General features: G+C 34.0%; 1 protein-coding gene across 1 annotated transcript in view; it reads right to left on the bottom strand.

The window, feature by feature from the left end:
• Window positions 1–16,818, bottom strand: part of Smp_159090 (hypothetical protein) — a gene marked incomplete at both ends in the record, with an annotated part of 48,962 nt that continues 32,144 nt past the window's right edge. The window contains 6 exons of the mRNA XM_018789098.1: window positions 1–119; window positions 1,670–1,769; window positions 9,488–9,661; window positions 13,277–13,480; window positions 14,367–14,420; window positions 15,515–15,659. Coding sequence (XP_018654575.1) covers window positions 1–119; window positions 1,670–1,769; window positions 9,488–9,661; window positions 13,277–13,480; window positions 14,367–14,420; window positions 15,515–15,659 — 796 coding nt within the window. The remainder of the gene's footprint in view (window positions 120–1,669; window positions 1,770–9,487; window positions 9,662–13,276; window positions 13,481–14,366; window positions 14,421–15,514; window positions 15,660–16,818) is intronic.

Here is a 16,818-nt window from a genome sequence, read left to right as displayed (position 1 = left end):
TCAAACGTTTCTTCTCAACATAGTGTTGTTTTCGCCCTTATCATCTTGTTCTGGATCATATGTAGATTCTGATTGACATTCTACAGATACCACTTCAAATCTTCCTGTAGAACTGGAAGCTATAAAATAAAAGCATTAAAGTAGTCAAGTGATTGTAATTATGGAATACATTTTGTACGGTGTCAATTTAATAAATAACTATTGGATGAAACAAATATTATTTTTCATAGTTGAAAGCGTGAGTCAATTGAAGCTAGACCACCATGGAAAACCTGGAAACACTGGACTAAATCTCCACAAAACCCCTTCTGATAATAAATATTATTTTGTATATTTATACATGTCATATGTACGGTGTTGCGTATTAATCTTTGGCTCGTTGTAAGCGAGCAAACCTCTTGTTATACAAGAAACAAGTCCCAATAATTAAAAGCAAATAACACTGTTTATTATAAATGTGTTTCTAATCAGAAGGCTGAGACTAGTTGGAACACTTCACTTTTACCTGAAGTTTGTGCTGATGATGTCGTTCAGAAGGACGATGAAAGCTCCACGACCAAACCATCCAGCTCAGAGAACAAACCAACATCAAAACTAGTTGGAACTCTCCGAAAATAGTACTGATTGAGAATTGTATGCGTTCGTAATGCTATAGATTTTCATATAGATCGCTAGCAACTGTGACAATGGCTGGAGTCTCAGAAATTACTTCTATGGACTTTTTAGAAAAAAATAACCTGAAAATCATGTACGTACGTCATATGAAGAGAATGAGAAGATAAGTCTTAGAAAGGGATTCCGAAAAAATCGAAATCCTCTGAATTCAGTTCACTAAACTAGATTCGTTTGATCATGCCATCTATTGCGGTAAAACTGTATAAACGTAACTTTGCAAGCTAACGTTTCAAGCTGCGCGTGGTCTAAAATTCAAGACACATTTCGAATATGAGAAACTAAACTAAACCTAGGAAAAACTCACTACTGAAAAAGAATAAACTTCACCTTTCATGTGACCATTAAGTTTTGTGTGTCAATATAAGAATTCGGTAAACAATAGTCTGCACTGAGTTGGCCAGCTGTAACCTCCTGGAAAAACTGTCGTTCTATCAACTACTTGTTTAAGTAAGGGGTGATATTATCAAAATTATAAGCAATGGGAAACACCCCTTCCCTAATTGGCATATTATGGTAAAAGGTAGAAAAAGTTAGGATTATGTTGATCAATAATTTAAAAATCAAATCTGAAATATCCACTACTGATAACAATACTTCCATTTCATGTTTTAAATACATAGGATGTGTATTGGTTAATCCGGCTAACAACATCTTAGGGATTAATTTCGTCACTGATGATGATATCATAAAGATAAAACTAGGCTCATTCGACTCAGTTTTGTGCTCTCTAGTTTAAATAATTATCCGAGAGTCAAGATCCGCTCATATATTCGCTCCTATACTATTCACAATTAATTGGTTGTAAAATATGTGGAGATCGATTGTATGAATTGTTCCTCTTTTTTCTAATCCTTCGTTAGTATCATGTATCACATCTGCTCTAGCAAAAAGTGTTAGTGTAACAATAGTAAAGCTGTTAAATGTGATTGTAGTTGCCGAAAAAAGAAGAGATTATTATCAGGATCAGATTTTTGTGTAAAATTTATTCACTTACTTCTCATTTTCGATTCTGCAATCTCATTTATCATTGGACATTTTCTATATTTTCCCTTTTCAATTAATGGCGAAAACTGGACATCATTTGTTTTAAGATTCTATTTCAGTTTTCATGAATAAAAGAGTAAGAAATCTGCTTAGAAAGGTAAAAGTTATGACTAACTGGTTATTCAAGCTACTTTATTTAAAAAAATAACGAATAAAAAGTTTAATGACGCTCTGGAATATGTTTAACTAATCTGAAATCTATACCCATATTCTTTTTGAGCTGTAAAACTACAACGAAACTAGACATAATTCACGTTCTTGATGAGAATATCACAGGAAATCACGAAACTTCCCTCCAGACATCTTTTCTTTTGCATTTGACGTCTGTCAATTCAAGGGGATACTTGGAAAGTCAAACTAAATATCTGTGAGTGCTAAAAACCAAAATGACCGATAATTATTACAGAAAACTATAGGAAGTAGAAAGCTCACCTACCTATCAACTAATAGCTTTGTCAACTGATATAAAGGTATAATGTAATTTGAAAATACTCGAATTTTCGGGTCACAATTTGAATTTGTTAAATTACTTTGATATAAAATAACAGTAGCAGTTAAGTTACTTTCATTTTGTTTTGAAGTTATCTATCTATTAATGATTTCACATCAGTTGAAGATATGATAGCAATTTTAAGAATCGTTGGATGTAGTCTATTCCAGTAACTAGTTATTTGTGATTCGATTTACCGGTTTAATTTTACGTTCTTTGTGTAAATAGAAATAACATACCTGGTAAATAGTTTGGGGAAGATAAAATCAAATGAGGACTACAAACAAGTATAAATCATACTAGCTAAATTGAAGGTACTTAATACAGTGGAAATAAAGTAACTGATCTCTGTGTTACCTCAATGACATACACATATAGGTACTTTGAGACTTGCAAATCGGCTACTTTGACGTGGTGGTCGGGCTTGCCTATCGTGATGAACCTCCGGAAGAACCTTTCCATGGTATGGGCAACCGGGAGGTGATAACTGCCCTCATACCTCTAACAACATTCAAGATCACTGTATTCATAATCAATCTCCTTCAATTCCTATTACTTCTCCTACCTCGTCCTTCAACACCAAACTTCCTCTTTCGACTTCATCCTCAAGTGTCGCTATTGCTAACGATTCTGTCGCGCGGAACACTCCCAGGTCTACTAAAACCTCGCTCCAAACTACACATTGGAGCCTTCAACGTACGTACGCTATGTCAAATCGGCCAACAGGTTTCCTTGGCTAAAACCCTAGAATCTCGTACCATTGATGCATGGTGTGTCTCCGAAACACGCATACAGGATCCTAGCGTGGTCATTCACTTGACCTCACCTCACCAAAATGGAACCGACGAAATACACCCTCCGTGTATCTGGCGACCCGATGGCTAGCTCTCGTTGACTTGCAGGTGTAGGCATAGCACTTAGTACGAGGGCAGAACAAGCACTATTAGAGTAGGTCCCCGTTAACAATCGTCTGTGTTGTTCGGCTAAACGGCTCCGTAAGAACTCGAAAGGATAGGAACACATGTCGTTGCTTTTTCATCGCTTCTGTTTATGCTTCCACTGACTGCAGCCCGGATGAATTGAAAGATGACTTTTACAGAAAGCTCTCTGAACTTCTTCAAAAAGCTAAGCGCTCAGACATAGTACTCGTAGCGGGTGACTTTAATGCTTAATAAGATAGCTTAAACCAAACAGAAAGTTATTTAGTTGGGTATTTTAGTATTCCGGCTCAGCGAACAGATAATGGTGATCATCTGCTGCAACTGTGCTCAGACATTCGTTTATTTTTAACAAACACTAATTTTAAGCATAAGGAGAGACATCGTCCTAACATGGCGACCACCTGCACCAAACCAACGATGGACTCAAATAGACCCTATTGTCATCAGTCATCGTTGGAGAGGCTTGATAGAAGTCTGTCGCTCGTATTGGAATACATGTTTAGACTCTGATCATGCTTTCGTACGAGCACGCATTTGTTTGTGCCTCACTGGACGCAGGAAAACTACACCAAGAGGACCCATTAGAATTGAACTGAGTGACGAGAAAGCCAAAAGTAAGTTCCAGGAACAACTGAGTTCACATTAGGCAGTTCTGTAAACGAGGCTGACCCAGATGTTGCTTGGAAAGATATACGAACAGCTGTGGAAACAGCAGTCACATCTATTAGTAATTTAAACCAATGGGTTCCAAAAAACCAATGGATTTCTTCTAAATCTATTGCACTGATGGATTCTCGTAAACTCATCCCATCAGGCTCTGAACACGATGAAGAGCCAAAACAAATCAGATCTAGTTTAAACATAAGTCTAAGGAACGATCGTGAGCAGTGGTGGGCAACGAAAGCAAAAGAAATGGAAAAGGTGGCGGCTGTAGGTAACACAGGACAGATTTTCAGACTAATAAAAGAAACCGGAATTAAGAAGTCATTTGTAAGCGAGACAATCTCGGAAAAAGATGAGACTCTCAGCCCAGACGTTTAGAACGATGGGCGGAACAATTTAAAGAACAGTTCAGCTGGCCTTCAGCTACTCTACAGTTACCCACCATTGCCAAACAGTCTGAATGGAACATTGAAGTAGGTCCCCCGACTCTGGCTGAAGTTCAAAAGGCTATAGCTAATCTGAAGCGAAGAAGAGCAGCTAGTCCAGATGGATTGGCTCCAGAGGTCTTTAAATATGGTGGTCGAATTTTAGCGATTAGGTTGACCAATATTTTGGCTAAAATCTGGGAGTTGGACGTAATCCCATCTGACTGGTCACAATCACTGATTGTCCTACTATATAAGAAGGGGCCCAAATCATCCTGCAATAACCATGACTGAAATCGGCAAAGAGATGAACCCAGTCATAAATCTCTAGAAAAACAGGTTTCTTACAGGTTGTAATTCGGGATTCTATTCCATATCGAGCCTGATATTTCTTATTAAATTTAAGTGGATGAAACTATCTAGTAAGATATTTTAATGGTAAATTAATTAATTAGCTAACACAAATAGAATATTAATGATTTTTTGGTCTTTTTCATGTTAAACTGTAACATTAGTCAGAAAATGGAGTTCTGTTGAAAGTTTACCATACAATTTGGTCTATATATAAGATATTCTTGTATGAACTAGGTCAACCTCTTCGAAGCAATCTGTATACCACAATCCTTACTTATAATGTTGAATAATGTGTGAATCTTAAAGGGTGTTGAGAATTACAAACATTTCGTCAACCAGCTTATCCATTTAAAAAATAATGAAGAACATTTCTATTATCAGTTTACGCAACAAAATATTACTTTGTTTACCAGTAAAATCAACCTACTTCATTAGTGAAACTTGAGAGTCTAGTTTCAGACGCTAACTTTACTCGTGTAACATTATTATTATTGTTGTCAAGATTATGACAAGTGTTACTGTTGATATGTTTACTGACAAACGTAGGACGACTGGTAATGTTAATAGTTTTATTAATATTTGTAGTGCTATTAATATTATTGCCAACTGCTTCATCTTGAGACACCATAGACTTTTTATCGGGATAACAAAATGTATGGCGCTTTTTTACTCGTTTCACGGCGCTTCTCGATGATAATTCGTCAGATTTCTCCATAAATCTTTTCTGAATAAGTGAGATAAAAAATAAAACAAGTACAATGAGAACCATATGTGAATTAAGTAAACTAGTATTTACAAAATATGCAAATAAACGGGACTTATTTTTTGTACACAATTATGATGATAATGTCACGGTTGCGAAAATTTAAAAACTATTGATTACGAAACATAATCAAGTGATCAGTTTATAAGAATAACAAAGAAATTCATACCTCATACTGAATTAAATGATTTATTCAATTCCTAGACAGCCTTGAAATAAATAGTGATATCATTTTTCGTTATTTACGCCACTAGACCGAATTTAGTAATATTAACTTATTCTCAAATCGATTAACGGTAATTTACAGATTTGAGAACATGGAATTCTAAAGTTGAAGTACAATAAAAATGACATTTGTCATGGAAAATACTTCTCGACGCTATAACCAAATGGATACAATCAAGGGGACTTGATAATCCTGTTTGCAAATTTAGTTGGACAGTGTAATGAATGTGTGAAGTCGGATAATATTGACGAAACTACAATAGCAAATTCATTTAACTATATTTTTAATTATAAATAGTGACTATATCCTTCATGTCATTGTTTCTACTACTTCTAGTCAGTCTTGACACGATAGTTCAACTTAATTGTTTTCCTCCTTGAAGATTGTCTACATTCCCATGCAACTTGCCATTATTCCATCCCATATTAAACCACATGAGGACTTAATTGTGGGAATGTTAATTCTTTTCCTCTCATATCTTTTATGCAAAATGGCTTAAACATATCTTCACCTGCCTTAGAGGGAAGTAGTTATGCCTCGGGATTGTAATGTTAGCGTACGTCCTCTTCCTTGACTGATATTGAATTTATCTGTATTTGATTCTACAAGTGTTCTAAAGCCATTTAAGTAACCTTGCTCAAGATTGAGAATTACAAATATTTGGAATTCATAGTTGATTTAATGTGTGAAGATAGTTTTCAGTTGATTGGAGCTTTATGCAACTTGTGTCCGTGCCCGTTTATTTCTCATCAAAAATAACTTCACCTGTAGATGTCTGATAAGCAAGTATTAAATCTTAACCATCACTATTAAAATGTGGGCCAAACCAATTAATCGATGAGCTGTATGATGTACATGTAAGCAAACGCATATCAAGAAGTCTCAGTCAACTTGTTTATTACGTTTGTGATGTGAAACGAAAACATACTCCAGACATCACTTAAGCTTAACAATTAGACAAACTAAGATTCTGATAAAAATATGTAAAGATTATGTAAATTTGGAGAAGAATGTTAGTTGAACAATAATGTCTGTTACAATAAAATGGTGAAACACAGAACAGTTTTGTTTTGCTTCTCTCCTTATATAAATCACTAATGCGCTATGAATATTTAAGCTATGAGTGAAAAAGTATAGCTACGCTTGATTAGCTAATGACACTTCATTCAGGTGTAGTTCGAAGTATATTCTCAACAGCTGAGTTATACTAATTAAGTTCGGTATGATTTACAGTCAGTTATCAGTTTGTGACCAATATTATGTACATATACAACACGAATAGCTTTAAAAATATTTCAAAATATTATACAAGATTATTATTTATGTTTCCGAAGGTGATCATTTAGAAACAGACAGGTGGTCATTTAGTATTGTTTTGCTTGAATCTTCCCATCGATGTTTTAGGACTGCAACTGGTCAGTCTCTAATTGGCATATGTGCATACTGTGCGTATTGCCTCGATATAGCCTTAACTAACAAGCATGGTAAGCAGAGATGGATAGTGGTCAGACACGCGGTCAGTTTGTAAAGACGTAGCGCGTAACTACATGAAGTCTCATGCAACCTGGATGCATTCCCAAGAACTCTCATAATTAGGTGGTTGAATACTTTTTAGATAGTCCAATCTATAAGAACATCATATGCACAACTTTGAAACTTACCAAGAAGCTGTTATCACCTTGGGTTGTTTCTGCAGTAATAGTCTGTAGATAGGGATCTTTTTTGAGATCCTACAACATAGTAAACGGGATATACTTTAAAGTTAATCATACGAAGAATTGACTGCAAAAAATATGATACATAGCCATACAAAAGTGGTCACACTCGGAATAATTGATTAGGAACACAACCAAGAATATTTTATAGATACGAGATATAACTCGTGTCACAAAAGCGTTTGAATGAAGTATGTCATAATCATCTATCGGTTGTATCTAAAATATTGGCTATTATCATACTGCTCATATATTTTAAGATATGTAGAAAGCTGATTCATGAGGATCGGAAGGAGTATCGTTCAGGTTATGATAATAACTTCCTTCTCCATCAAATGCATGAACACACACATATTGCAGGTCAATAATCGATGTTTTCCTGCCCATTTCGATCCCCTTCGATTATTTGAACGGGACTTCTCTAAAATTGTTTGTTTGAGAGGGATGTGCCTGAGACATTTGCCAACATCTTGAAGACACCACGGTAAGTGAGAGTATACAAACACTACTGTCTGTTACTCGGAACTATTAACGGGGTAACCTAGAGTAGTTCTTTTCACCTGTTCCCTTGCAGGTTTGCAAGTGCTGACTTTCCCAAGACATGTGTGAAGGAAGTAAGCAGCGACAATGAGGATCTATTATGCAGAACTAAATTACTCTCCTGTCTATACGACCCATTTCATTTTATTGTACTCTATAGCGTACACGCTATCCAAATAGCACCTAATCAGCCACTGATAAACGTTGGTAAGTATATTGTACCCTCAATGCAATCGTAGTATACAGTACTTATATAACACAATAAGCCTTTGGTTGTCAATATTGAGAGGCAGTCTAGAATTTCACATAAATTCTTGTGTGAGTGACATTAGTGTTATGTCAGATAATATCTACCTTCACATAGATAAATCCAGGATAGTATCTCTGCGTTTGTCATCATAGTTTGAATCTAAACTAAAGCAGTCTTCCTCTATGTTTCTGATACCTAGTTGACTTGAGCTAAAGATGTTTGAAAATCTTATGCTCGATAGTGTTCTTTAAATAATTAATATTATGCTTAAAAGTGTATATCTAGTAGAGAGATCCAGCAACGTAGTATGCTTCCATTAGTACCTATCTTTAGACAAAGTTAATTCCTAAATGTTACGATATTTCTCATCTTAATCAGTTGCGAACTTTGATAGACAACAAGTACTAATTTCAGAATGCTGGCTGGAACAGCTGGAAAATTACTCACATGGGTGGCATATTCACATTTATGTCTCATGTGCAATCAAGACTTATTTCGAATGAAGATACCAAATCTTCTATAATCATGCGTTAAAATGGACTAATTCGAGTTTTACGAAGCAAATTTTTTTTAGCTTTTTGTAACCCCACTTCAAATTTTTACACAAATACCCACAATAATTAGGAAAAAACAGTTAACACAGAAACGTAAAAACTAAATTCAGTTTATTCTATGTTAACCTGATAAGCTAATTACTTGAACTGTCATCAATTTCGACAGAATTGATCTGAATAGACGCATAATACCTCAGACGTTTTGACCGAAGTTAGAAAAACACCCAATAAATATAATAACTATTTATTACTATCACTGCACACATAAGCTGTATGCGATCATGCAAACATTTGTGGTTGATTTCATAAATCCTGCATCCCATGATCCACAAAGAAATCTAGAAACAGAAAACATGTCTAATTATATCACTTTTAGTGGTGTAAGGTATCCATCTTTCACCAGCCCTAATAAACATGAAACTTAGGTTCAGAAGCTACATGATCGTACCCCCTCTAACCATTTAAAACCTTACTCATAAAGAAATCGCAAACTCAAAAGTTTATTCATGAACAAATCATTTTGATGACTCTTATTTTTATCTGCTCAACCAACATATACAATTTATTTTCACAGTTGAAGTCACGAGTCGATCTAAACTAGACCATTATTGAAAACCTGGAAGTACTGGAAGGCCGTTTCACCTTAGTATGGGACTCCTCAGCAGTACACATCCATGATCCCGCTTCCAGGTTTTCACTGGTGCTCTAGCTTAGATATACTGGTGAATTCAACTGTGAAAATACTACAATTTCCACTAATCCCCATACTGGTAAATAAATTAGTAAATGAAACCCACTAACACAGCTCTTAATTATTCACTGAAATCTTTATACAAAATAAACTCACATTCATAATTGTATGAAATTCACTGGCAATCTGATCAGCATCTTCAATATCCAAGTTTGTTAGCTCATCATCGTGTGTATTAATTTTATTCAAACGTAAATATTCATTGTATGCATAAGTGGCTAAACCAGCTGCATCAAATTTATGCAGACATTTATAGTTTTCACGAACCTCCTATTGTGAACAGTGGATTAATTGAAGCATGCGTATGCATTGAAAAGAAAAGTGGTATGATAAAATAGATGGTTATTAAATTGTGTCTTACATATGGTCAGTTTATCGATCAAACTAAATAGATTTATTCTAAATAATGGTCAAATACATACACATTTATACTTCAATTAATAGAAAATAAAAACAAAAAAACTTTATCTTTCTATCCCAAACAGGTTTTTATGGGATCTGATTATTTATTACTTATTTTCTTCGCATATGTGTGTACAATGGAAAGCGGACTGATGATTATGTTCTGGTTTAACGATTTTTGATTTTATCAATAGTCGATATTTGTTTACTAAACATTAGTAGAAAAATCTGAAAATGGTAAACAACTGTTTCAAACCAATTCAGTACAAACTTTTCTCTTTTTTTAATTACATTATATCACATTAATTGTTATTCTTATAGTTGGTTACAGATTTTGTAAAACTATGAATAACGATGAAGTATTTCAGTTGGTTACCACCCCCATCAAATAATGCTAGTAGTAATGATAAGAGTTTAAATGCGTGTAATTTGTTAACGAGCAATCTATTTTTAAAGTTGATTAATTATAATGGAATGAGTACCGAGTAGGATATGACGTCTGGGGTTGATTAACAAACTCAGTTATATAAAAATATACAGGAAACTGAAGTATAAAACAGAAACAAATTTCCAGTATGTTAGTAGATTCCTTTAATACAAAATTTATTGATTAGAAAGATTGATCATGAAAACGAGGGTTATTAGTCAACTATCTAGTCCTTTTACTGTCTAGTCAATATCTGTGTAAATGAAAACAAATTATCTTCCAATTCTATTTTAGATGCACATATACAAAGAAAGACTGACCCAAATTAATTCCTGCATATTGACAACATGATAAACCTTTGCTGGTAATGATGTAAATATCACACCCTTTGACCAACTTGGTGGGAACCTAGACTCAATAGCTTAGTAGATAAAGAGTGAACGTTAGTTTCTAGTTCCTATATGACCATCAATGCTGGGATGTAAGTACATCCAGATGACGAGTCTCAACTAGCACAAAATGTATGTTACTGATTTCAATGCAAATCAATCATACTCCATTTTTTTACAAACCGTATTTTAGATGTCTTATTGTTAACTGCATAGAAACAAACACAGAATTCCATTAATGAACAGAAGGTAATCTCAGATCTCTTAACAAATATCTGTGATTACTTTCGTCTCTAAATTGTCTCCAAAATGTAGAAGAATTGCTGAATCAATACCATATGTTATCGCTGATATTGTAGCGAACAAGAACACAGGTGGGGACAACCAATGTATTTTAATAAGAAATTACAGAGTTCTTTCGTCAAATATGAAAACCATACGTTCTATATTTTATTTGCAGATCCTCCATCAATTGTCTCAAACTTCATCGTTCCTTCATTTCCATTACAATTACTCACTGTCCCCGTTCTCTTCAGTTCTATCTTCCAGACCTTCTGCTATCAAGCCTTCCACTTCTGGTTGGTGTTATATGCTACTTATGTCGACAGACATAATTCAGTTAATTTGAATTTTTAGTATACAATGAACTGTCTAGAGTCATCTATGTTGGGAGTCATAAAATCAATATTAGTGGGAATACTTTATCAACTTCATTTTCATTCACGCACACAAAGAAAAAGTGAAGAGTTTTCTATTTATTGAAGAACCTCGGTTAGCGATTATCAAATGGGTATAACGTAGAGCAGACAGAATTACAGATGCATAAAGACAAGTAAAGGTATATTGTTATATTTATGGGTTGGATTAAAGAAAACCTCAGGACAAATGTGAATTGCTGTCTTGCCTTTTGTCAACCTACGTTAATTCAGTGAGTTTGTTTTGTTTCACAACTATAGAAAATGACTTTTGAAAGTGGCGCCCAATTATTCCAATCAGTCAGAAGGAAAGCCCTCACCAGTTTTCAGAATAGCTTAATTCACAAGTCAAAAACAGTTCTTTTGCAATGAAATTATTATGAGTAGTGCAGGGGATTTATGGAGATCGGTGAATTTTCATACTTTAAGTCATGTACTGATCTTAGTTAAACAACCATTAAAATCCAGGTGCTGGAGGTCCGGGGTTCAATCCCTGGTGGGGTGATGGATTCCAACTACTGAGGAGTCTTACACTAGGACATAATTATTGTCGCCTAGAAGAAGTGAAGTTTTAGTCATTCTTAACATATTGAATCCGATCCAATATTATCTGTTTACTTCATTGTGTCTTAAGATTCAGAATAATTTTAGTTATGCATTACATGACCAAATATTGATTGATTCACTGACTTTCAACCAATACACGCATCATTTATTCATTTAATCAAAACACACATTTCGTCCCATCACTTACTGAATACAAATCATTTGTGCATAATTCTTATTTACAAAGTGATCCATTTGAATTGGTAATAACTAGTAATTATCTACAATTTCCTAAATGATAGTTATTCGATCAGATTCTGGAGCACACACACATTGTCTATATGAATTTTTAGATAAAGAATAAATCTAATGTAAAGACAGGTTGAATGTCGCGTGTGACCTTGAGCCCTAGAAATTAAAAGAATGTTATCTTAGATTATTTTTTAACAGTTTTACTTGCTCGTAAATCTTTTTGATAAAATCTCCGAGTGATTTCATTTGTAAACGAAAGTGGGACCAAATTTTTGATCTACAGAAAAAAGAGAAAAATTCATTGGAATGTTTCTGATAGTCGCTGTTGCTGAATAACGTATTAATCTCTTCAATCAGTACCTATGAACAATTAAAACTATAATAGTTGGAGAGATGATATCATTTTGTTGTGAATATGTGTCGTTGGGTAATTTAACTAATGGAATGTGAACCCCTACTTGTTTAGGTATCCATCACTTGCTCATTTGGTTTCTGGTTAGCGTACAGCTTTATTGGAGTCCGTTAAATCAGATAAGATTTCCAAAAACCTCTGAAATTAATATAGGTTCGTTCAAATGGTATTCCTAACTGAGAGTGAACCTTTTCTGTGCTGGACTGTAGGAGCTCTGCTTGTGTAAATGCACTCTACACATATGCTCAGATTGAGGGGAGAAATTGTTAGATCAGCACTACATAAATTCCCTATCATTCAATGAAGAATAAGATTCATTGAATAGTTATTCTTTAATTGTTCTAATTTAGGCACTCATCAGCAGTAACCATGTGAACATTTCCAAACATTCATCCAGTGACTAATCTGCTGAAAAATCTGTTCTAGGTTTCAATACGGAGTTCAGTATCCTGGATTCTATCAGGTCTAATCACCTAATGATGATATGTGCATAAAAAGTTATTTAACCAGTGAGAATATGAATCATTGTAGCTGTATAGCCTGAGAATGATAATTTGCTATCCATAAAGCTTGTTGTTTCAGAGTTTCATGCTGACAGGGAATGGTAAGTGAACAATTATAGTTCAACACCAACCTGTTGTACTAAAAATAGGACTCCTTTTAACTGTTGCATATCCTAACAAAAATAATTGTTTTTAAAAGGATATCCTTCTTCATCTGTACTCTGAGTAACTGAGTGAGTGAGTGAGTGACAGACCTTACCTTATTCACCGTATATCCAGTAACTAGAATTAACATGATATTCATTGTTACAAGACAAAAGCTTGATAAACCAACGTAAAGGAATTCCAAAGGAGCATTGCAATGATTTCTCATATAGATAAATTCGTATTGTCGAATCCATGGATATGTACAATAATGCAATGTGGCTGTAACATTCGACTCCACATCTGTTGTTGTTTCATACTAAAAAAACGCAGAAAAAATATCATTAACATCGAAACAGTGAACATTTGCTCTAGAAATAAAACCGTTTGTTAACAGAACAAATTCACCAGGTGAAACGATTTCAAAAGTATGTCTATATTGTAAGGGTATATGTGTATATAAGTTGATTGACAGTTTTATTTTTTTTAAATAAAACATTTAATCGCTTGTATTCACATCTTCCCTGTTACAGTAACTATCGATCAATTCAAATCTAAATATTTCAAACCAAATGAGATCTGCTGTTTACACACACTAGGATTATTGTCAGCCGATTAAGCAACCAAAATCGGGAGTTTATACACAAATAGTTGTAGACAAACAATTTATTGTTGTCGGTATCAGAGACTTAAAACTATTTATTTACACACACACGCAATCTATTATTGGTAATATTTACATTATGTAATCTAGTGCTATAATCATTAATATATGATCACGTTTCTTTTTTGTTCGTACATCCTCACGCAACTAATACTTGAGAAAAATTTCCATACATACTTTTGTACAACCTGATAATAAATTCATTGAAAAGAGATCCCTTCTCTGAACTTCGTGAATTTAATATCTAAATGGGAATGACTATTTCTAGTCTCTGTTGTTTCATTATGAATTATTACTTTCATAATAAGCAACTGATTTTGCGGCCACCATCTCTTATCATGTTTTTCTCTGCTGTAACCAACAGTTATAGATCCGATCAAATCTTATATATATATATATATATATATATATATATATATATATATATATATATATATATATATATATATATATATATATATATATAGTCCCGTGTCCTATATTCAAGAATTAGAGTGCTGAAGCGCTATTTTTATGTGTCGTCAAAAAAGTGAACAATTACCTCACGTTTTTCCCCGGTGGAGATGGCCAGAAGAGAGAGTAATAACAAATGACCCTAAAAAAACAATGTAATAGAAACAATGACGTAATAAGGAGCTTCATCTAGAGGGTTCTGAAGGGATGCTAACGATAATAATGAAAAACTTTACGCTATCCAAAGTTGAATTTTATTTATCACTATCTGAACTTAATAATTAATAGTCGGAATTAAAAAGGAACTTTGAACTATGACCAGATTTGGGCTGAAGGCTAGAGTAGGATTATCAGTTCAGTTCATTGTAAAATAATTAAAAATAGAAACAACTTTTAACTAGGACAGGAAAAACTGCTAGTCATATATAAAGAAATTCGAATACTTCACTCCTACCTGAAGTTTCTACTGATGTTATTGAAAAGAACAATGAAAGCTTCACGACTAAACCATCCAGCCCAGAGAACGAAACTCCACCAAAATCATCCACCTGTGCTACAAACCTCTACCAACCCAAATCTAAGTTTTACTGAGTATTAAGGTTACGGGCTAATTCTTTGAATATTTAATACCACTAGCAATAATAATATTGGTGATGATTGTTATATCCTAGTGAAGACATAAGTACAGGTAACTTCCGGAGCCTATTAATGGATTATTATTCTATATATATATTCCTATTGTATAACTGTTTAATAACTAGATTACGAATATCTATATTCCTCTTATCATAAGCTTCATTTTGACCTATATACTATTATTATACGATTTAGTGTCCCCAAATTATGTTCAGTTTATTGATTACTGTCTCCCACGTTCACTTGATCTTGTACAAATATTATTTTCTATTTTATGGGTGATGCGGTCTGTCTGTCTGGTATATAAGCCAAGTATGCTTGAAATAAATGATTCGCATAACAGAAGCTGTAATCGGTGTTCTGGACTCAATTGGAAGGGCTAGGCGGAAAAGGGACCAATGAGGACGCTAGACTGCTCATACCAGTCGAACGTCATTGATTTGGCACAGTGTTAAGACTAGACAAGTCGTATTTCGATTGGTGGATAACTCACGTGATAAAAGCCAGACATAAGACCACAACAAACTGGCATACGGTCTTGTTCTTTTTTTTAATTCATAACAATGATAATAATGGTCTAGAAACAACAGACCGACTTACGCAGTTAACTGCTGGTGGTAACAATGAAAGCGATATCGCGTTCCCAATTAAAGCTGATAGTCGCTTACTTAGTATAGCGAAAGAAACACTAACGCCAGAGAATGCTGCTACAAGCATTGATCCAATAAAAGACCGTAGTTCACCCCTAAAATCATACAAAAAATAAGAGCAAGTGAAATTACTCTAGTGAAAAATAATAACATTTCTAACAAGGACTTATTCCATTGGATTTAAATTTGTCTATAAAATTTAAATAACAATCCATAAATAGATCCTTGAGGTGAGCATTCACTTATTCTTCGTCCGGGTATGATAGGTATGTTACCGATATGTCGGACAGCTCAAAACACTTTACTCTTTTAATTTAACCAAACAAAAGTTATCGCACACAAATGAAAGTAACCGAGGCATAAAAGACACAAAACAGTGGTTAGAAAGCAACATATAATTGTGGGCAAGGAATTTAATGTACCATGTATAGTAAATCAATCATCACCAAACACTAAGGACAAATTATGCTACAAAATGACTGTAACTTGACTACTAAATTCATCTCTGTTCGTTATTATCATCTAGCATTACCTTGTTCTTGATTTGTTTCGAGAAGAAATGTTCTACTGGTGAATTCCACCCAAAAAATGACGCACTAATTTACCAGCTCAAGTTGTAAGTAGTTCAAACAGCAAATAAAATGAGTACTTACAAAATTAAAAAGACGATCACGAAAATAAATAAAAAAAGACGATGGGTGAATACATATTAGGGGGATAAAATTATTGTTCATGCTTGGGAGCAAGAAGCAGTGAATAAATATGTGAAGTACAAACAACTTTCAAATGACACCACTTTAGATCAATAACATCCATTGTTTACTATTTTATAGATCATTTGTCGGTAAAATAACATAATTCTTAGTATTGGCCAAAACAACAGTTAACCGATCAATTAACTGATGTCACATGTCATTCCGGCCAATATAACGTGACACTTGTAAACATGAACCTAGATGTCTCGATAATTATACGCTTGACACAAATGAAACAATTTTGTAGGTTATAATAGCTTATTAGTGAATAACAACAGAACAATTCTGGGCAAAACATAAATAAACCAGGATATCATAAACGAGTACAACGCTAACAGAATTAGTGTGAAAAGGGAATAAACACAAGGAGCATTCACATTAACATCTTTTTTTTTACAACAGCAGTGAGCGCATTGGAAATGTAAAGTAAATATCGATATAAAGTTTTAAACCGATAACCTTCTTTCGTTTTTTTTTCATTTTTAATTAGGTTTTATCA

The sequence above is a fragment of the Schistosoma mansoni genome, chromosome W, assembly GCF_000237925.1.
Source record: "Schistosoma mansoni strain Puerto Rico chromosome W, complete genome".
Taxonomy (NCBI): domain Eukaryota; kingdom Metazoa; phylum Platyhelminthes; class Trematoda; order Strigeidida; family Schistosomatidae; genus Schistosoma; species Schistosoma mansoni.
Note: the sequence above shows the minus strand (reverse complement) of the source record. Positions and strands in the feature narration are given on the sequence as shown.